This window comes from Halyomorpha halys, unplaced genomic scaffold (assembly GCF_000696795.3).
Source record: "Halyomorpha halys isolate HHAL.00 unplaced genomic scaffold, Hhal_1.1 Scaffold1189.1, whole genome shotgun sequence".
In the NCBI taxonomy this organism is placed as follows: Eukaryota; Metazoa; Arthropoda; class Insecta; order Hemiptera; family Pentatomidae; genus Halyomorpha; species Halyomorpha halys.
Genome location: NW_027109080.1, coordinates 1 through 22,712, shown reverse-complemented (window position 1 = coordinate 22,712; position 22,712 = coordinate 1). Strand labels below are relative to the sequence as shown.

General features: G+C 31.1%; 1 protein-coding gene across 2 annotated transcripts; it reads left to right on the top strand.

The window, feature by feature from the left end:
• Nucleotides 1-737: 737 nt before the first annotated feature.
• LOC106688735 (uncharacterized) lies at nt 738-16,200 on the top strand. Of its 2 annotated transcripts, XM_014433323.3 has the most exons (10): nt 738-896; nt 1,012-1,156; nt 1,292-1,441; nt 1,705-1,841; nt 2,324-2,458; nt 2,539-2,623; nt 5,538-5,725; nt 12,111-12,317; nt 12,616-12,892; nt 13,248-16,200. In XM_014433323.3, exons 2-10 carry the CDS (start codon nt 1,041-1,043, stop codon nt 13,579-13,581), a joined length of 1,629 nt encoding a protein of 542 aa, XP_014288809.1. In that variant the 5' UTR covers nt 738-896; nt 1,012-1,040; the 3' UTR covers nt 13,582-16,200. The 2 variants fall into 2 exon arrangements, with proteins under 2 accessions (XP_014288809.1, XP_014288810.1); XM_014433324.3 differs by lacking the exon at nt 1,292-1,441.
• The last annotated feature ends 6,512 nt before the right edge of the window (nt 16,201-22,712 follow it).

Genomic DNA, 22,712 nt, shown 5'->3' with positions numbered 1-22,712 from the left:
TGGGTAACTTGTGTCTTCTATCTGTCAGGATTGTTTTCAAAGCACTGGTGTTTTTTAGAAACTGCATAAGCTGTTTAATTTTGGAGGTATTTTCAAGCTAGGCAGTATTAAGAAATAAGCATAGTTTTGGAAAACAAAATATTTCATCTGAAATCAACTCTTGAAGTCAGATAAAATAACTCAGAAATCCTACATAACGATGATTAACACAAGATATATCTATAATAATACGTTGATTTTTTTAATAAATTCAAATAGTATTAAAATTGTATTATTGTTTGTTTTTTTTGGACTTAGAAGATATCACAGCTTAAGCAACGATAACTAGAATGAATTTACTGGATCATGATATAGCTTCATATTACTCCTTGTATTTATTATATTTAATACACTTCGTTCAACTTATTATTAAACTTTATGAACTGGACAGGCGTGAATCAACTAAAACCAAAAGAGTTTGAATTTAGCATCTATTATCTGCAATGAATAAATTAAGTCATGTATACTTTATTATAATATTTTATTTATTATAGCGATAAGCTTTAAAATATCATGGTATGAAGACTATGCATGTACATGTATATTCAATAATAAATACGGTGAGTAGTGTGAGGGGGGGAAGATTTTTTTTTTAAAAGCTATTATATTTAAAATGTACGTAAGATAAAAAGGATTATAAATATTTCAGATAGTGATACAGTATGAAAAAGTATTTTACAAAATACTATCTAATCAGTTACTATGTCCACACTGTATGAAATTACAGTTACCTTAAGATGGCTGCTGTTTAGTTCTGTTGACATTTAAGTTGACTGTTTAGTTCAGTTTATTTATTTGATGGTTTTGTTTAAAAATACAATTACTACCTGGGCAATCATGGTTTTTATATGTTGTTCGTAAGTTTCCATTTTTTGCCGCATAAACATGAACATAATTATGTTCATTAGAAGTAGTTCAGTTACTTCTATTATATTTTATATTACTCTTATCATCGGTTTCGATTTGCTTTAGATTCGCCCCGAAAGAGTTAGGTGACAATCATGCAATTTGAGAATGCAGATTTCCTCAGTATTTGGATTACTTCAGGATCAATTGTTATTTGTTTCACTATTATCATTCTTTCATGTGTTTGTGGCTGTCGCAAGAAGATACCTAAGTATGTGTTTATCAATTCTATTTACATGAGTATTAATTTTATGTTTTTTTATGTTGTTTATTTTTTTTTTTTTGCATTGCATGCCTTTTCTGCTTATTACTCTAGTTATTTTTTTATTTATTTTGTCATGATTAGGAATGAATTACTAGGACTTGCGGGATTAGTAAAAATAACCAATCCTGATGAGAATGTCAACTTTAACATTCCACCTAATATTCAGTTAAATTCTGTAGAAGTGTTTGCTGACGATGAACTAAAAAATGAGAACCATGACCTGAACAAAAGGTGCTTTTATGTTTTTTTTATTTTGCCTTGTTTGTTTTTTATGTTATTTGTCCTTGTTTTGTAGATCAGATGATAATTAAATTGCTCTATAATCAAAAATTGTCTAAGCTTTTTACTCTAATCTTGTGGTGCGTATTTATTATTGTATGTTTTACATGTTGTATTATGTTATTTATTTGTATTTTTATTTGCATGTTTTAGAATTTGAATTATAAGTGTTACATTTTTCTTACTTTTCTCTTTTTTTTTTTTTTATTCTATAGAGGGAACAATGCCGTATCTACGGCTACTCGGAGTCTTCCTGACCTTCCAGTTGACTCAGTAGAGGCTTCTGAAAAATTATGGTCCAACACTGAAAATAATGCAGATACAAATTCGGATTTGTATGCAACTGTAGAAGGTTAATGCCTTTAATATATTATGTTATAGTTTTTAGTTTGTCAATTGTTAATTTTTTTTAACTTTTAATATAGCCTTATTTCCATCCTATTTATTGTGTACTAGCTTTTGAGTAGCTAGTTCTTGATTACTCTGTAATTGATATTAAATTTTACAGACAGTTCTTGACTAAGACCACTTCGTATAACAACAATTTGGATTTACGACACTGAAAAAATTGTAATTTTTTTTTTTGTTATCAGTTGTGTGATGATAAACAAGGTGGTTCCAATAATTGGTGATAGGTATAATGATGATGTTAATTTTTTTTTTTTACTTACAACGTAGAGGTAACCCAAGCACTGACTATTTTGTTACTTGTAAAAAATAAAATAAATCAATTAATATTTATATTGAAGAACATTAAGATATTGTTTTTTATCTAGAGTAAGATAATGTGTTTTGTTCTTTATTTAGTAACAACAAGTATTTAATTATATTTAGATGCTAACCGGAAAAAGAAAAATTTGACTAGTGGTCTCACTGTTGATAGCAGTTATACTCCAAGCCAAACAGATGACAGCCTTTCACCTTATGCGCGCCTTAAAGGCGATCATTCTTATGACCAACTGCAACAAAGTAATGAAACAAAGTATTTTTTACCCTGTTTTTATTGATTGACTAACATACTTAAAGTGATTACTTTTAATATTCTTTAGATGAACATCCATATGCTCAGGTTCGGAATGGAGGGCCAGTACCTAGTACTTCACAAGATACTGCCATAAATTCATCTGCTCCCAGGTATAAAGTGCAATACATTTATCTATATTTGTTAGTAACTTTTTATTTAAAATTAACGTTTTAAAATAAAATATATATGTATATATAGTTAACTGTAAAGATTTAAATATAAGTAGATGGTCAGGGTTGCGGGGAAAAAAAAAATCATTTTGTCAACAATTATAAATTGTTATTATTTGATTAGTTAACCAAATTTTTTCTACTTTAGTACTTCTGTGCTAAAAAAATAATTTAGTTATACTATCAAGTAGTATGACTTTGAAGTTTTATATTTCTTATTTTCACTTTTAGCAATAATTGAATTTATTGTGAATAATAATTTAACTTGAATGCCTCCATTTATAGTTTGTTGTGAATGGTCAAAATCCATTTTTATGCCTGTATTTTGGTTAATAATGTTCCACTTAATAAAATAGATTATGATAGAATATTGCGTTCTTGTGATTATGATCGGCAGGATATGAAGTGTCAGTGAATTATTAGTGAGTCACTCAGTCAGTGACTCATGGCAGAACGATCTTTAATAAGTGGGACTGTAAACATTTGTGTATATTAAGATTATATAATCCTCCCTGCTTTCCTTTTTGATAATTAATTTTGCCAATAGCTCTCTTAATTCAATTAATAAATTATTTACTATACTCACCTTCCATTTAAAAGGATATTAAATTAAATCAATTATGGTGATCTAACCAGTTATTTAACTTTAAATAACTAATTTTGCTAATTAATTTAATTATATTATTGTTAAAAGATAAATAATCATTAAATTATTTTATGATTACTTAACATTGAATAACTAACTTAGGAACATATTTGTGCGAAATTCATATGATACTAGTTTTAATTAATTATAATAGATTCTATTAATTTGTGTATTTTCATATCTTAATATGAGAATTTATTCTTATCATCAGTTAGGTCAGCATTTTATTTGTAAGTCCAATGTTAGTTGTAACCTAACCTGTTCTTCTCTAAAACCATCATAAAAATTACAAAATATTGTAACAATTATAATTATTATTAGTATAGAAGTAACTAATTTTAATTATCTTTGATTTAAGTTTGGAAGTCTGATCAAATGAAAATGTCTTACTTGAGTTAATTTTAAAGAGTTAAATAACTCTTTGTTTTTACTGAATTTTCAATTTGTTGGTGTATTATTTTCAATTATTAACCAAAAAAAAATCTTCTATCACATTTAAGATTTTACATTTCAAGGCATTTAAAAATCAAAAAAATTTAATTAAAAAAAATTTTCTATCTACTTTATGCTACCTGTGTTTTTTTTCTTTCTGAAACTAGGCTAATTTTTATTTTTATATTTTACACCAAAGTCACAAACTTTACTGTAGCTCAGCCATTCATGAAAATGTGGGAAAAATATAAAATGTTCTATAATCGCTACACTAAACCCTTTAAAAATGTATATATAAGAATTTCAAAATATATTTGACAATTAATGAAACAGAAATGATAACAATTAAAAATGGATATAAAAGAGAAATATAAAAATATAGTTCATACTAAAAGATGGAAAATAAGATACAAACTCCTTAACAATTATATATTCACCAATTGGCTCACCAAACCAAATCTATCCTTTTCGCAGATTCTTGGATTATTCCTAATATCCTTAACTACCCGAAAATCAATATGGCCAAAAACCTTTTTCATCGCAGTTTAACGTTATCTCATCCACCATTTCTTTATTATAATATAATGTATAAAATGGGGGTCAGAGAGTGTGGTCAGTGAAAATATACAAATAAGTAAAAACCTATTTCTTTGTGCTGACGTTTTTTATCATTTGTTTTATAAAATTCTTACATCTACAAAATTATATTTTTATCTTCTATTATATAAACTATTATCAACTTAATTTATTGTAATGTGTATTTTCAAGTTTATTCGTTATTTTCTGTTCCTTTTTCTCTGTATTAAAGTTGTTATCTCATTTTGTTTTTTTAGCCCTGATGAAGGCCTGAATTTCTGGTCGAAATGTTGGCACAAATAAATAAGTTTTACTTGCTGACCTTAAGCCTGACCATCTTCTCCTCTTAATATGATATATGTTAGTAATAACGTTAATGTCTTAACAAGATCCTAAAATTCAATGGTTTTCCTGATCGCCTGATTGATATTTTTCAAAAACCCATCTTTTTACTAACTCCACTCAATTTCCCTCCACAATTTATCAGTACTGATTGATTCAATATTGATATATATACATCTCTATCCTTTCTGAGAAAGTTAAAAAATTTTTATGCTCCAGTTTCCTTCATTTACACTCAGTTTTAAAAAATAGCAGCAAATAAAAAAAAATCCTTTATAGAAAACTATTAAGATCCTTTTCCGCTTCAAGAACAATCCATTATAGTGTAGTGTAACTCGTGCTCTACTCCATATTGCAATTCCTGCTGCATTGGTGAAACCAAAACTTATTTGAAGAAGTGTTTTTATCATTCAATGTAATGTTAACCCCTGGAACCTGTTTACCTCATAATTAGCTAAATATGCTATATCAATGTAAAGAGAGTCAAGTCCTAAGATGGAATTGATAAAATAGGGCTGTTGTTAAATCAGTTTATTAATCCCTTGCTGTATAGTAAGTAACCCCCCTTTATATCACTTTAAGGTATTAATAAAATTTAAAATACTGACTTTATAAAAGCTCAAATTTTTCAATCCCATCTTTCTTATAACTATGTTTTTGGACTTACTCCCTTAAGACTGCAAAGATATCGTTTTACTACTTCTTTGATTTCGATAACTGTCCATCCATACCATCATACCTAGCCATGAAAAATGACATTTCTCCTAACCCACATTCTTTCATCTAGAAAAAAATTAAATATTATTCATATTAGTATTTTTTTTCAATTCATTAATTTTATTTTATTTCTGTTTGAAGGAGTAGTGAAAGGGAACGAGAAGATGGTAGTAGAAGTAAAACACCATCTGTTGGTGAGTCTCCTGTTGTTGATGAGATCCCAGCTGCATCTGCAATTGCTGGATCTGTACCAGCAAATCATGACCTCCCCTACATGACCCCACCAATTCCACAACAGCATTTCTCTGGTGATTCTCAAGATTCTGGAAGTAAGTTTGTGTTGTATTATGTGGTCTAGATCCCACCTAAAGTTTGCATGAGAAAAAAGGAATGTGGCAGTCTTAGGATTGGCCAAAAGAAGTGTAATTTCTGTAAATGAAGTAATGTATTGGGTTATTTCATATCTAATGTCCGTTTTTATTATTTCAGAAATTCAAAGTGAGATTAGTGGACTTTTGTTGCTCACTATGTTTATGTTTACAGATTGTAATATGTCATTATTAATCCTCTATTTTTTGATAATATTTTCTATCATTCCAATTGATTGCACATTGTTTATTTAGTCTGCCATCAAATATGATCATGAAAACATGTGAGTTTCGAGTAATTATTTTTTATGAGTTTAAACCTGGACACTCGACAGCTCAAGCTGCAAGAAACATTACCACAGCGTTCGGGGAAGAATGGACCATCAATGGGTGGTTTGAAACATTTTTGACATGTGACACAGATTTGGATAACTAACCTTAAGAAAGACCTCTACAAGCAATTGATGGTGAACTTAGCCTTAGTTTCTTGACATTTAAAGACCACTAGTAAAGTAAAAGAGGTATATCTTTGGGTACCTTATGAACTTGGCATGGCAGCAGCTGAAGTGTTATGAGACAGGCGTCTCACTGCCTACTAAGCAAAAACATGAACCTTTTCTATAAAGGATAATCATTTGTGATGAATAATGAGTTGTATATGACAGCACGCATCTGTCAGGTTAGTCGTTTAATATTGACAAAGACTGGGACACATGGCAAAACCTAATTTGCATCCAATAATTATTGGTTTCTGTGCGGTGGTCTATGGCAGGAATAATTCATTTCTCCTTTCTAAGGTGAAACCATCACATCCCATTGTACTGCCGTGATAATAAAATAATGCTTCAAAAACTTTCCAATAAAAAACAACATGCATTGGTTAATTGGAAGGGATCTATGATCTTGCTCGATAATGCCAAACCTCATGTTTCAAGACAGACAAGGAAGAAACTTAATGAGCTGAGTTACAAAGTCCTTCCATACCCACCTTATTTGCCAGACTTCTCTCTGACAGATTTCCATCAGTTCAGAAATATGGACAATTTTCTTAAAGGCAAAATTTTTTAAAATGATTATCTGGCTTTCTGACCTCATTTCTTCACAAAACAGAATTTTTCAGTTCTGGAATTAAAAAGTTGATAACTCATTTTGGGAAAATGTGGGTAAATATTATTAATAAAAATGTAGCAAAGAATAACACTTTCATAATAATAAATTAAAATGAGCTATTGATATTTTTATATCTATAACTTTTTTTTTTAGGGTTTTTAGGATCAATTGATAATACAACTTTATTTAGGCGATGTTTCGCAACTTTATAGTTTCCATAGTCATGTCCCACAATAAAGTTGTATTATTAACTGGTCCTCAGGACCTACAAAACAAATATTCCTACAACAGTTAGGAAAAAAGTTATCAATATATTGTAATAATTTTAAAAATTATTTAATTTTAAATAAAAAGAATTTTAATAGTTTATAGATAGTTTCCTAGTTCAAAGAATAGCTTGGGATCTAATTAAAAACTTTAATATTAAATAGATAATAGAATTGTATTTAAATTTTATAATATAAAAGACTCTTAATCTCAGGGATTTCTAGGCAATCAGAAACAGACACTTTTTACTATTACACTTAATTAAATTAATAACTCTTTTACACGTGTATTTAAATTTTATAAATTTAAATTTATAACCAAGAATGCCTGCCAAAAACCAAAACCTGTCTCGATGTTCCATGTAAACATCGATTGTCGCACAACAGTTATAGATTTTCGCAAATGATTTACTTTCGGAATATTATTCTTTAGCACTATTTCTTGATTTCTATTTTTTCTTAAATTTACTGTATTTTCAATTATGATGGGAAGAGTTAAAATAGTTTTTATGATATTTGAATCTGCCCAACATGGCCTTGATTCCACAGAATTTTTGAAGGATACGTACCGCCATCTTGGTTTTGTTTTGAATCACGAATTTATTATGGACAATGAACATTGGTTAGCTTGCTTTTTGGATAAACAAAACAAATGAACAATATTAAAATGATACATATTAAAAAACCTTTATACATCAAAATATACTATTTACTCAAAAACAGCATATTACAATATATATGTGTATATTTATATTTTTTTTTTTCAAACTACGGGTGCTATTATTTAGTTGCAAGGCTCTCCCCAGAGCCGGCAGTTGGATGTGCTGCTCACATGGGAAAAGCTTCAACACATCCACTTCTGTTAAGTGTGACGGGACAGCTCCAGGGTGCAGTGGCGAGGGCTGGAAGGTTTCCTACAGAGCCAGCAATCAGACCTGCTGCAGAAAGGTGACAGTAAGATCACCTGTATTGAAAGGTATCCAGATAAACTAACCTAAAGAGATAAAATACCTGGAGGTTATTCTGGATCACAAGCTACGATGGTACAAGCATGTGCTTGAGAAAACTATTAAGCCCTCAAATGCCTATGGGCCTGCAGGTGCGCAATAGGCAATAACTGAGGGTTCAAACCATGAATGGTTTATTGGCTGCACATTACAGCGGTAAGCGGTCTCATATACAGCCTTGGTGTGGCGGCACAGAGCCAAAGTAGGGTTTTATAGGAATATACTCGACAGACTACAGAGGCTCACATGCCTTATGATCACCGGAGCTATGAGCACCACTCCTGCAGCGGCAATGGAAGTCATGCGTAGTCTTTAAATTAAAGCACAAGCTCTGAATACTATGTACAGGCTTGTTAAACAAGACACTAGATCCGATGCCCTGACTCTGGCAGGACATGGAAAGATAATTCAGCGGATAGATCAGGATAAGGTGCTTTCCATGTTCTGGGACTTCCAGAGAGAAATCCATAAATATAAAGGCACTAAACTAAGTGTCAAAATTGATGAAACAAAAATACATAAATCGAACATTTGCATTAATTATTACACGGATGGCTTCCTAACAGCTCAGGGCTCAGGAGCCGGTATCTGGCTGTGCGATAAGCTACTAAAAGGTATACCTATTCCCTTAGGGAGGTACACTTAAGTATTTTAATCTGAAATATGAGGGTGGTTTGAAAAGTTCTTGGAATGTACTAGAAAGAAATGTCTTACCTCGGTGGATGCAACATTCCAAAGCCTTGATCTCATCTCGAAAATGAGAAGAAGTTTCCTCCAGGCCTGCAAAATACCACTCCAATTAGGCTGTCAGTTCTTCCGTTGTAGGAAATTTTCAGCTTAGGAAAGAGATGAAAGTCTGATGGTGCCAAATCAGGTGAATAAGGTGGATGTTGCAACAATTCCTACCTCAGTTCATGAAGTTTTGTCATGGCAATAGCACTTATGTGCTGGTAGGCGTTGTCCTGATGAAAGATGACTTTTTTCCTTGTCAAACCAGGCCTTTTTTGAGAAAACTGAGGCCATGACCTTTCTGGCCGAATGCACTGTCTTTACTTTCTTTGGTGGTGGTGACTCAGCATGTTTCCACTGCTATGACTGCTGTTTTGTCTCTGGGGTATAGTAATGGACGCAAGTTTCATCTGTAGTCACAAACCGGTACAAAAAATCTTGTTCCTTGCGCTAAAAACAGGCCAGATTTTGTTCGGACATTTCCAATCTTGTGTGTTTATGGTCCAATGTCAAGAACTCAGCACCCATCTTGATAATTTCTTACCCAATTCTTTGGTTAAAATGTGATATGCCCATTCAGATGACATCCCTATAGCTTCAGCAATCTCACGCACTTTCAGTCGACAATCCTCCATGACCTTTTTATGCACTTTTGCGATAAACTCTGGGGTCGTAGTACTTTTGGGCCATCCACTACGTGGATCACCATCTAAGCTCTCCTGACCAAATTTAAACTCGCTGGTCCACTTGGAAACAGTTGAATATGAAGGAGCAGAGTCCCCCAGTGTTTTCTGAAAGTCAGCATGAATTTCCTTTGTTTTCATAACTTTCTTTACAAAGTACTTAATCATTGCTTGAATCTCAGTTTTATCCATTGTCACAAATCACTACGCATAAAAGAACTACAAAGAGTTGTCACTACCACTCACGCCATGTGTTCGCTCACAAAGAATGTGTGATTATTGCGCAGGAACCTCGTTGCTCTAGCACTGACATCTAGCAGTGATTCCGAGAACTTTTCATATCACCCTCGTACTTGCAATAAATCATTGTGCCAGTATTGTTATAGTGAAGGGGCCCTCTGGTAGAAGAATTACAATCTACACAAACCAGGCAGCAATAGGGGCACTCAGCTACCCCATCTCTCAATCCAGAGTTGTTGAAGACAACTGAGTGCTATGCAGCACTCAGAAAACTCTGATGCACTAATAAGGTCAGCATTGAATGGGTGCTGGGTCACTGCGGTAACACTGACTACGGACATGCTGACAGACTTGCTAGGAATGGCTCTGAAACCATTCCTATAACACCTGAGTGGGTGTGTGGCATTAGCCTGAGCTTTTCCGAAAGCACTAAAGGCAGCTTATGGATTACGAGCCAAGTGCCACCGGCATAACAAAAGACTAAGACAGGCTAAGTTGTTCCTTGATGAATCCCGTAGGAGCCGAAACGATGAACTGCTTCAGTTGGACAGGAGCTCTCTTAGGATAATTCCAGGGATCTATACAGGTCACTGTATTAAACAAACACATGTTTAATCTCAAGCTAACGGAGTCACCCCTGTGTAGATTCTGCAATGTTGAGGATGAGACGGCATACCACATTATATGCTGGTGTAACCGATTTGCAGGGCTGAGGTTCACACTGTTTGGGACATATCGTGTGATGTTTCCCAAGCAGTGCAAGTTGATCAATCCCTTAAGTTTATTAAGATTCTTGGAATCTTCAAAACTTAACCTCTAACGAGCTCACCGCAGTGTTGTAATGCTGATTGCAGTATTGGCGTGATTGTTATTGGCGCACAATAAGCCTTATTTGCTGCAGTGCTACTGTACCAAATTAAAAAAAAATGAGTACTATGCCATGCCCAGTCATTAGTTGCCTGGCTGTTTATCAAGGCATTGAAGGCACAGACTGGTTTGAAACCACTTCAAACTCCCTTCTTAAAGATGATTAAAAATATATATTGTAATAATTAATAAATTAATTCTAAAAAATATAATGAATTTAATATAGTTTTAACTTAATTCTCATATTTAAAAGATAGCTTGGGTTAAAATGAAAATCTTTAATATTTAACAGATAGGAGTATTGTATTTAAATTTTATAATATAATACTCTTAATCTCAAGGCGGGTTTCTAGGCAATCAGAACATACACTTTTATTATTAATAACACTTAAACTAATTTATATCTCTTTTACAAATGTATTTAATTTAAGGTAGAGCAAAACTAACCAATTTCATAGAATCTTCTTTTGATGATTTTCTTTGTCTTCTTATTCAACAAACCAACACTTGCTGTAAACAATCATTCAGCAAACAAACACTAGCAAAAAAAAACCTTGGTCCTCTTAAAGTTTTTTACTCACAATCCACCGAAGTGTGTTGTTTGGCGATCCAAACAAAGAATCCTTTTTTCTTCGTGGGTGATTGTCTAATGTCTCCGTTTTCAAGATGTCCACTGTTGAATTGGACATTCAGGAAACATCATTCCCCACCCGCGCCTAAGCAGCGAATGAATTCCAAAAACCAAAACCTGTCTCGATGTTCCATGTAAACATCGATTGTCACACAACAGTTTTGGATTTTTGCAAATGATTTACTTTCTGAATATTATTCTTTAGCACTATTCCTTGACTTCTATTTTTTCTTAAATTTACTGCATTTCCAATTATGATGGGAAGTTAGAATAGAGTTTTTAAAAATATTTGAATCTGCTCAACATGGTTTTCGCAAGACTCATGCCGCCATCTTGAATTGAACGATATCTTTTGTGACTGCATATGTTACTTAGCCAATTTGGTTAGCTTGCTTTTAGGTTTAATACTACAAATAAACATGTTGAAATGATAAATCACATAAAACCTATCAACAATCATTTATATATAAAAAATAACTCTTTACTCATAAAAGAGCATATTACAATATATATTAGGATGAGGAATGGGATATAGACATTATTTGATTAATTTTATGGTGATATCTGTCCATAATCAAGTGCAACTAGATGCATTTTAGTTTATTCAAAAGTTCAATGAACCCCTCTTGAATGCAGAGTTGGTGAATGAATGAAATGCATGTTTACATATTCAGTTAATTTTTATTATAGAATTGCACTATCTCACTTTATAATGTTATAATTTAGAGTGAGTATAGTTTTGAGTTTTTAATTTCTCTTAATTTATTTTACTTTTATGTATCCTATATTTATTAAGCTATTGTATTTTTCCAGAAGGTTACACCAGTATAAGTGTGAGGGAACCCCTTGCTACTATTCTGGCGAGCAGGAGATGTGATCCCCATTATGCTACCGTTTCAGATGACTCTGATGAAATGTATGCTGCAATCGATGAAAGAAATACTTCTGGAAGTGAGACATACGCTCAAATTTCCCCACCGTCAGTCCTTCCTCTTGTCATTCAACATCAGCAGAGTATAGGTTTTTTATTTTATTTTATTTTTTGTTTCTTCTCAATTTTAATTTAGTTTATTTATTCTTAGAGATGACTTTGGCATATCATTTCATTTATTTCTAATTATTTTTTGTAGTTTGAACTTTTTCATGTTCTAATTTACTGTTGCATTCTTTTGTTTCTATTTTACTTATTTTCTCTGTTGTAGTTTTTCATTTTAAAAATAATATAGTAAAATTTTATAAAAGTATCATTGAATGCTTTTGAAATCATTTTATTCTTTATTTTTTATTTAATAGAAATAAGATTGTTTCTTATTTTCAGATGGTCGTTCAACTTCAAGTGATGATTCACCACGACGTGAGAGGAGACCTGCCAATTCTCCTCTCCCTGAACCACCTGCTGGTATTGTAGATGAAATGTATGCGAAAGTTGTAAAGAAACGATCCCCTGAGCACACCCCAATGCAGGAGATTTCCAATCCTATTCCATCTCCTCCTTGTTCAGTTACTGATGAAACTCCTCTAGCAGGTTATGAAACAGTTGCCGATCCAAATTATGAAGAATTACAGGATCATGATTATGCAAGTCTTTCTAGAAGGTATTTAAGTCCTTATTACACCATCATAAAGTAGTTAAAAGTCCATTAAGAAATATGCTTTGGTTTAACTAAATCTATCATAAGGGTACTTATGGAGAACAAAATCTTGAATTATTTGTTTTTGAGCCCTACCTCTTCTTGAAATATTATCCTGAATTTAAAGGATGCCATACCAAAAATTTTAATTTTACTTCACAATTTTGGGTAAATCTAGCCCTATAACTTTAAATATTTTAATTCAGTTAAAACTATTTCTGTTTTACTTATAGATTCTAATTCTGAGCTCAACTAATTCTGTTGTTTATTTACCATTTTTAGTATTAGTTTTAGCCTTATTTTATTATTTTATCTCCAGATATGAATCTGTGGATCCAAACTATGAAAGCGTCGAGTCATCTGAACCACCTTATGAGAGAGTGGAGGCCCCTGACTATGAAGTGGTAATGAGGCAAGGCGGTGAGGAAGTGCCTCAGCCCTCTCACCCATCTCCGTTACCACCTGTTCACAATTCTCCACAGCAGTCGCCGGTTCTTGATATCACCCATCACTCTCCAGTTTTTCAAAGGTCACAGCAGGACTCCCCTTCAGTTCAACCCCCACAGTCTCTTTCAATTCCTGAGATTCCCCAGTCAGTACTTGATCTGTATGCTCAGGTCAATAAGTCTCCTGACAAATCAGATAAACATTAAAGCTTCAGGTTAGATGAAAAGATCAATCTTCCTCATGTGACTACTGCTGTCCCTTTAAGAGACATAGTATAACTTAATTTAAAATTAGGAGGTTTTTCTCTCATTAAGATTTCATTACTTCAATCTGTTCTAGTCTTTTGTTTGAAATGAAAAAAAAAAGAAGATTATATTTATTTTTTTAAAAATTTATTATGAAGTATGGTTTGGTTTACATACATTATCTTTAAGTTTAAATTTTCTAATTTTAGAAAAAATAAAGTGTTACAGCCTATGTTAATGGTCTAATAAGTAAATTTAATTCCCAAGATATTATCCTGTGTTGAAGGATACTAGAATTCCATGAAAATGAATTGTAACCTGTAAATAGTTTCGTAAATTCATTGTGTTTTATATACATGAAATGTTAATTATAACAATGTTAAGTGCCTAGGGGTGGACACTGAACTAGCTGATAAATAATGACAATAGTAAAATTATTTTCATGTAATAATAATAGGTATGCAGGATAGCTATTTTTATTTTTATATTTTTGATGTCTGTATATAATTTTCATTAGAAACAGGGAAAAAAATTTAAGTTGATTTAGAGACAATATTCTGGTAGAACTGAACTGTAGAAATTATTTTTTCGAAAGGTATTAAGAGATATCAACTTTTTTTAATGACTAACTACTGTGATTACAAGTAAATTAATGACCAATTTAATTCTGTTTTTTTCTGGCTGGTTTTTAATCTGGCTTAAAAACTATGAATTTCCAGTATTTGATCTTGAAACATATTGAATATGATTTAAATTTTTTCTCTATTAGCAGTTTTAATTACATGTTTTATTTACTATTTATTTATATAATATATTAGATGTTTAAGGCTTGAATAACTCCCTTATTTTCTTCACTGCTACGCGGTTTCACCTTTTCACTTAGCCCAATCGAATTAAATTGATTTTGTCATTCAGGTTCATCTTATTTAATATCTATTATTAAAATTATTTTAGGAATCTTTCTATTCATTAGTATTAGGTAGGTATTTTGATTAATTAGTCTCATTTGAATTGTTATGTTCCTATAAAGTAACATCCAATCTGTTTTGTTTTTTTCACTAACAATTTAAAAGTAATTTTTTTATGCTGAATTGCTTAAGCTATAAAATGGCATGATTTATACTTCTAATTAACTGACGTATTTTTATTTAGTTATTCTTCAGTTTTGTAATTTAATTTTGTTTACACCCATTGGAAAATCAACTTTTTATTTATTGTATGAATTGTTTTTTATTTATAGTTTATTTTCATTAAATTTTATTTGTTCATTATTTATTTAACAGTTTATGATGGTGTCTATTGCAGCCTTTGTGCCAAATTTTAACTTTTTTAAGGTTGCAAAAGAGTTATAACAGTATTAATTCAGGTTGAATAGAATATAGTATTTTTTAATTTGTTAATTTTTTTTACACATGCTTGTGTGTGTTAATTTTTTTACATATGCTTGTGTGTAAATGTATATTTTTTTATATTTATGATTAAGTGTTTAATTTTGCATCCTGCATACTGGCTCTCTGTGATTTTTGTTTTAATAGATTTGTAAATTATTGAAAAGAATAGTGTAAATAATATTTATTATTTATTTTACAAAAATATATAAAGAACAATAAATATATCAATATCAGTCTTACTGATTGATTGATTAATGGAGCTTAGCAATTGCAAGTATTTGTAGAAGTCCAGCTTTAGCCCTAGTTACTGTGATGTCTTTCTGAGAAACCATTCTATATGACGTTAGTATTCTATATTATTTATTACTTTTGTGTGCCTTTATATATTTATTTAAAAATATATTGTAAAGATAATTGTGCAATTATATAGCTTCTTGATTATGATCGGATTTGCAATAAGCATATATTCTATAGAATAAGTTGTTAAATATAGAAACATACAATGTATAATATGTTGAAGGTTTTCAAGGTAATTTTTAATAGTTCATCTATTATGAACCCTACTCTTTTGTTTTTATTTTGTTATTTATATTTGTTGTTCTGTAACTGGAAGAATTGATAACAGATTAAAATTTTTGTAATTATTTTTCATAATATTTACTCAAGTAGAATAATGGTACTAAGCAGAATCTTGGAGAGTGCAATCGAGTTTATTCCAGATCCTGTGATTTTTTTTTTTTTAGGGTTTTATAGCCATTTATTACCCTATAAAATTAAATAATAATAACAACAATGATTTTTTTTTTTTAGCATTACCAAAACTAATTTTTCTACATGTTACTGCTAGAGCAGTTGTTTACTTTAAAAGTAATTGTTAAATTCAAATTATTGTATTGTTATAATATTATTTGTTGCAAGTTCAATACAAATTATATGGTAATGTTTGATTTTAGCTATTCTTTCAACAATTTGTTAATATTATTTTGTTATCCTAAAATAGCTTTCCTCACTAATTTAAACTAAAAGCTTAATGGAAATATTGCTAGCCATTTTTACCTTGATTAAACCTACTATAGCACCTTTCGTTTTGGAATGTCCCACAACTTTAAAGCTTACATTTATGTCATCTGGCTTGTTGCGAGGTTTTAATATTTTAGTTTCTTTTTCTCGAACAAACCATTAACCAGTCATGGAAATAAAAAAAATGTATTGATTATTGCCCTGATATCATATACAATTTGTCTGTTCAGGAATTCAGATAGTTAAAGGATTTTCTTTTGTACTGTTTGAGCATTAACCTGTTACAGTCAAATTATTGTGACTACATCTGAGTTGAAAAATGTTTTATATAAAGATTTACCACCAGTTCTCTCTTTCCCTATTTTGTTGATATTTTTATATCAATTTATATGTGAATATATACATATACAGTTAAATTTCGTCATAACTTAATTGTCTAGAGAAGTGCACTGGAACTAGGTAATCTAAAAAAAAATTGAAATGAGCTTTAAAATAATAAAAAAAGAAGTAATATTTAGTATAAAATTTTGAAAAGCACTAACATCGATGTTGCAGGGTTCTGGTTTGAACTAATCACTGTATTTTTTTCCTCTAAAGTAACAGTAAAAAATTGGATTAGGATCATAACTATTTTTCAATTTCTTAGAACATCTTACTTAAACAAGGAAATATTTATTTTTATTTTTTTCTTTGAATTGTTTCCTACCAGTGCTGTGTTTAAAAAGTCAATCTGTCTAATATTTACAAAACGTAGCATTATAAATGTAGAGAATATTAAGAAAAATTTCATTATAACTGGGAAATCACCATTAATGGGAGAGTTATGACGAAGTTTTACTTCATATATATAATACTTGCACTTATCAAGTTTTTAAGTTTAATTTGTAAAATATGCGATTTGAGGATATAATTTCAGTAGTGCCTATGAATGAAGTTATGTCGGTTGAGGGAGTTAGTTTTTTGTTTTCTTCTAAGGGTACTGTTTTCCCTCTTGCTTCATTGTAATTATTTGTTTTGGAAACTGTGGTTTTGATCATTTATTGAGGTTTAATCACTAATTAAGACAAAACATTTAAAAATTTTGTCCTATGATGTTACTTGAAACTTTGATGTAATTATATAATTGTATAATTTATTTAAATTACTATATATAACAAGTTCAGTGTCTATGTTTTCCTATATTTTAATATTATGTTTATCAATCGATAAATAGTTATGTTTCAGTTAATTATATTTATTGTATACATGCAGCACACTAACGTCTATTATCAGCCTTAAGGCTGTTTTGAATTATTTTATAGCTATAAATAAATCTTTTTATTTTTTTATATAACGACTTAAGTCAATTCATTAAAGCAGCAGTTTTTTTTTTTTTAATATTATGCAGAGACTGCTTATTAACATTAAATTATGGCTTATCTCTTTTTGTGTGTGATTTGGTGCTTTTTCTTTTATTGATGAAATGTAAATGTATTGATAAATTTTCAATTATATAAATACATTTTAAGACTGATTTCCTAACTATATATTGTTGCATCAATCAGCAGCCTACATCACTCTTGAACAAAAGTTTATATTTGTAATGTTATGTATTATTGTATTGATTATAATTTTTGTAAGTATTGCTTTATTTTTAAATTTACCATTTTTGTTACAAGTTTATTATTTTATTTTTCCAAAGAAAATTAATAAAATATTTTTAAAAAATTTCTTTTCTTTAATAATATATTTCTTAGTTTTTAAGCCATATTATTCATTTCTTCCTCTTTACGCCTTCCAGTGTTGAGTTAATCCTACTATGGATCTCAATCTTTCTCTATGTCTCAGGAGGGACATCTTTGTCTTCATAGTTTTTTCTCTTGGACCTGTGAGGAGGTTATACAGCTATTATAGCTAAGCAGAGATCTTCCTCTAGGTCTCCTACCTGCTGGGGTTTCTTCTATAACTTTCATAGATCTCGATCAGGGATCATTTGACAGATATGTCTGAACCATTGTAATATCTTTTTCATTGCAGGGATATATAGTACTTTAATGGTTTCATTTTTGATTCTATTCTCTTAATAATTTAGACAATATTTGCCTTATTCATAATATATCACCTAATTTCTGATCATTATTGAGGCATTAAGTAGTAGACCAATTTTCCTACGTGATTTTGAGATAAACCATTTAGAACATTTTAATATTATTTTTGTCAAACTGCTTTAGACCAGCTTTGGATGTGAATGCTTATATTTCAGTTACCGGTTATTAATTATAGCACGGAAGAAGCCATTTGATATCCCCCTTATTACTGTCTACTTAAGATCAAAGACTCCATCTTTGGCCCTACTTTTTGGTACTTCTGAGTCTACAATGGTATCCAATTAGTGTAAATTTAATCTAATGAAGTCTCTCCATTATCATGCTTAAACTTGTTTTTATCTAAGATCTGCCTTATATTTTTCAATTTCTTCTACCGTTACTACCTCCTTCCATATTTAAAATCATATGTTCGAAGCTGCTATGCATACATCCTTAATCACACTGTGTTGTGACAGTTCAGTCCATCGAAATCCGAAGCTAGCATTGATTCTCTTACAGGTGATTACTGGAATTAAAAAGAATCAAAATAATAAATAAAAAGTCTGGGATCATGGTCGGGACAGAGTTGCACCAGAAACCTACCCCATAAGGATTGCTCCATCCAAGAGCTTTCTCTCATGTGTCCTCTGCAGGGATTGGTTCACCACATTACACTAGATTGTTTATTTTTTAGGAGGGCTATCATGGGAAGGTGAGCATGGAGTTGGGGAGGAGAGGCTAATACAAATAAATTCTTCATGGTATCAGTGTTTTTTTATATATTTTGTGACCACCATATCATGCTTCAAAATTGTCTTTGAAATGGAGTGTTCAATTTTCGTTCTGTAAATTGCAACTTACTCCTTTTTAACATAAAATTTCCAATAACTATGTTAGAAGGCTATAGTATGTCAAACTAGGGAAGTAAAAACAAATAAATATAGAAAATGTATATATATACATTTATATCTATGAGCTTTAAAATTCAAATAAAATATATATATATATATACCGCTTTTGAAATATATATGAAGGTCAAAAAAAAAATTATAGTTAAATCCGTCTGATTAGTAAAATAACCTGAACCCCCAAAGGGCAGGAAAGGTATTCGTCTGGAGAAACATTCACCTTATCATTAGTCCGAGAAACGAGGCAGAAAAAAGTGAAAATAATAGCAAAAGTTTGTTATTAAAGATTTAATATGCTGTTTGCTTTGGGATTCATAGGCGTGGATCTGTATCGAAAGTAGGAGACGTCTCTCCCAAAGTTTGAAGTGGTCTCAATCGTTCCCACCAATAAATACCCTTCTTCTTTTTCTTCCATTATGGAAATTGGTCTTCTTACGAAGAAGGCGATTACAAATACTTCAAATTGAATTTGACTAGTTTCAATGAGACGTCTTTTCCGATTTGGGCCAAATTTGCCAGAAAATAGGGGATTAGTGTAAAAATAGTCTTATATCATACATCTATGTTTTAACAACGGCACGTCTTGCAGATTTTATTTTCAAACAAGTCATAAACCTTGAAAAATGATAATTACGTTATAGAAGAAGAAACCGCCTTAATTTAATTTAAAAAACACTGTTTCTGACATTGCAACCAGTACCTTATACTTATTTTTTTGCGTTGAGGACTTTCATTGAAATTCAAATGTCCAATAGGGATACTCAACTATATTGCACATATTTTATTTTTTCTTAGTTCGTCTAAGCGTCATTCGTGCTATTCATGTCCAGTAGCTATGTACTGCTTTTGGCAACAGGTAGTATGAGAGCTGGGAGGATGCTATACATAGTAAATCCTTAGAACGGACATGAAGCGACAAAAAAGAATTCTACTTGTGAAATACTTCAAGTTGAATGTTGTTTCAGGGACTAAAGTATCAGCTCTCAGCATGGTTCAACGTGTCGAACAGGGCCCTGTTTCATAATGAAAGCTAATATATTAGTTCAAAATACAAGTATAGAAAAAACATGTTGATTACACTAATAGTTATTATTTTCATAATAGGGAGGACTATTAGTGATATCACAGGAGTTAAAATGTACTAAAGTAGAAGTTACTATTGTTCAAGTCAGTGTAATTGCATTAAGTTAAATTGACAAGACAAGTATAATAGCTTGTACTTTATTATGAAACAGAGCCCAGGTCATTGTTATCCAACATTCAGTGGATCGGGCGACTTTATTTTGCGACATACACTGGAATAATAAAAAAAACACGCCATTTATAGAACATAAAATTAGCTTGAATTAAGGTTCCACAAAATGAGTCATTACGAAGATATTATAGTTAAAAATGATTAATTAAAGCAATCAGCGAGTAAATACAAATGTTTAGGATTTGAGGTCAAAAATAAATTCAGGAAACAGCGTTCACTAATTGTGGTTCATTGAAGATTAACAAAATTCATTGGAACTATAGACAACAAAATGAATGATTGCATGATGAAACAAATAAAAAAAAAGAAAAAAAAAAAGGGCTAACCTTACAACAAAAAATGGAAATGGTTTACATTTGAGCTATTACGTTTTTTTGTGAAAACGAAAGAATTTCTTCCCAGCAGAAAAATAGGGGAGATTCAGAAAAAGCAAGTACTGAAAGTTTTTTACATATTTGGGTAAAATTTCGAATTTTTCTTTTCAATGTTTCTTAATCATCAATACATGGTTCCCTTTTCCATCCCCATAGCTTTCTTGTTGCTGAAGATGGTTTATATAGTGGTGGCATGGTAGCTGAGGGACTCACATAAAGTGGGGAGGGACCATTCCCGGTGGTGTGATCTTGTTTTTTTTTTCGTACCCTCCATTGAAAAAATAAGGAATAATTAAGTACAAAGATGTCAGTTGAGAGTGTGCTTCCTTCTTCTACCCGTGGGTATTTTAAGGGCTATAGCGAGTATACACTGTATGTGGATAGTCGATGGCGCCGAGTGAGTGATCTTGTTTTTTTTTCCAATCCCTCTAAAAAAGAATAAAAATAATAAATTAGTGGATGCTTTATGTATGGAACAAATAAATCATGTTGAGTATTACCTTTTTCTACCTGTGGTATTTTAAGGTTACGTACAATACTTATCTGTTTATTAGCAATTATCCATTTTATATGGTCCTACTAGTAAAAAAGAATCCGGAGGTGAGGAGCCTCTAATCTTTTTTTGTATGATTCGTAGCTATTTATGACCCAATGAGTAAGTGCATCAACTGTCTGTAAAGACATGATACACCGAAATTAATTTTCATATTAGTTCAATGAAATCGCTTCAGAAATATGCTAAAAGTATAAACAACAAAGTGTATAAGACGCGGGGGGGGGGGAGGGAGGGAGAGACAAATTGTGTATAAGAATATTGAATTTAGTAATAAAAATCGCACGCTTATAGTTAGGCAACACTGCCAAACAATTATCTACCACCAGTCGTTCAGTATTGCTTCAGTGAAATCGCGCCTTCAAGTAACTGTTAAATATGTCCAACATACGTCCCGGTGTATTGGTTTTATTTTTATTCTAATCTCCGCGTAGCGAGTTAAAAAAAATTGTAAAGTTATTATTGATTAAGCACTTGAGCACTTCAGCTTTTGTAGGAAAGATTATCTTAGTGAGAATACTCAGTACTGGTCTCTTCATCCTGGTATCAAATTGTAGCAGTGGGTAAGTACTCTTAAGAACTCTTTATTGTAATAAGCTTATCAAAGTAATTGCGACTTTTATTTTATTGAAGTTTGGGTAGGCTTTTACAAAAATTATTTTGAACCATTTTTTAAAAAATAAGTTTACTGACATCTCAACCGTGTAGCGGTGTAGAGCTCTATGAATAAGTTTTGTTCGTTTATCATTCCAATGAAATCGTTAATAATTATGTTTTACAAAAACATGATATAGGAAAGTGTTCTAAAGTATTTTACATTCAGGATTAAAAAATAACTAATACTTTTACATATTTGAATTTAGCCAAGTGCGGAAATAATACAACAGCATGAAACGGATTTCTAGCAAAATGCAGTATTTAGCTAATTGAAGACATTTAGTGTATTCAAGATTAGTAGACAAGTTTCATGAAGAACTTGTGTTAGCTGCAGAGGTTTTTCTTTGGAGTATTTTTGTTGATGCAGAATTGCTGGGAGATATGATATCATCCCCAACAGGTTACAAGATACGAAATTTGGTGCGGCGTGCACATCACACGACTTACCAATGTACTTTAATTTGAGATTAAACCTCGCTAGTTTCAGATAAGATATTTCTGTATTATTCACTGTGACACTACTTTCACGTACTATTTTTCCAAATGAATCTATTAGTTGGCAGATTGACTAATTTCAGTTTTTGGAAAAGTACTTAAAATAATATTTTTGGTTGCAAAATTTTAAAAGTTTAACATTTAAACTTTTAAAAATTGACGATGATAGGGTGGTTCTGAATTGTAATTTAAAAATTTCAGAGACTATATTTTCTCGAATGTTTAAAACTGAGGCAAACAAGACTATATATTACATTAGACTGTACAATACTATATCGTCGATCCCGTCATCTGACAGCTTAGATTAGCCCAACAATGCTCTCTCTCTCTCTCTCTCTCTCTCTCTCTCTCTCTCTCTCTCTCTCTCTCTCTC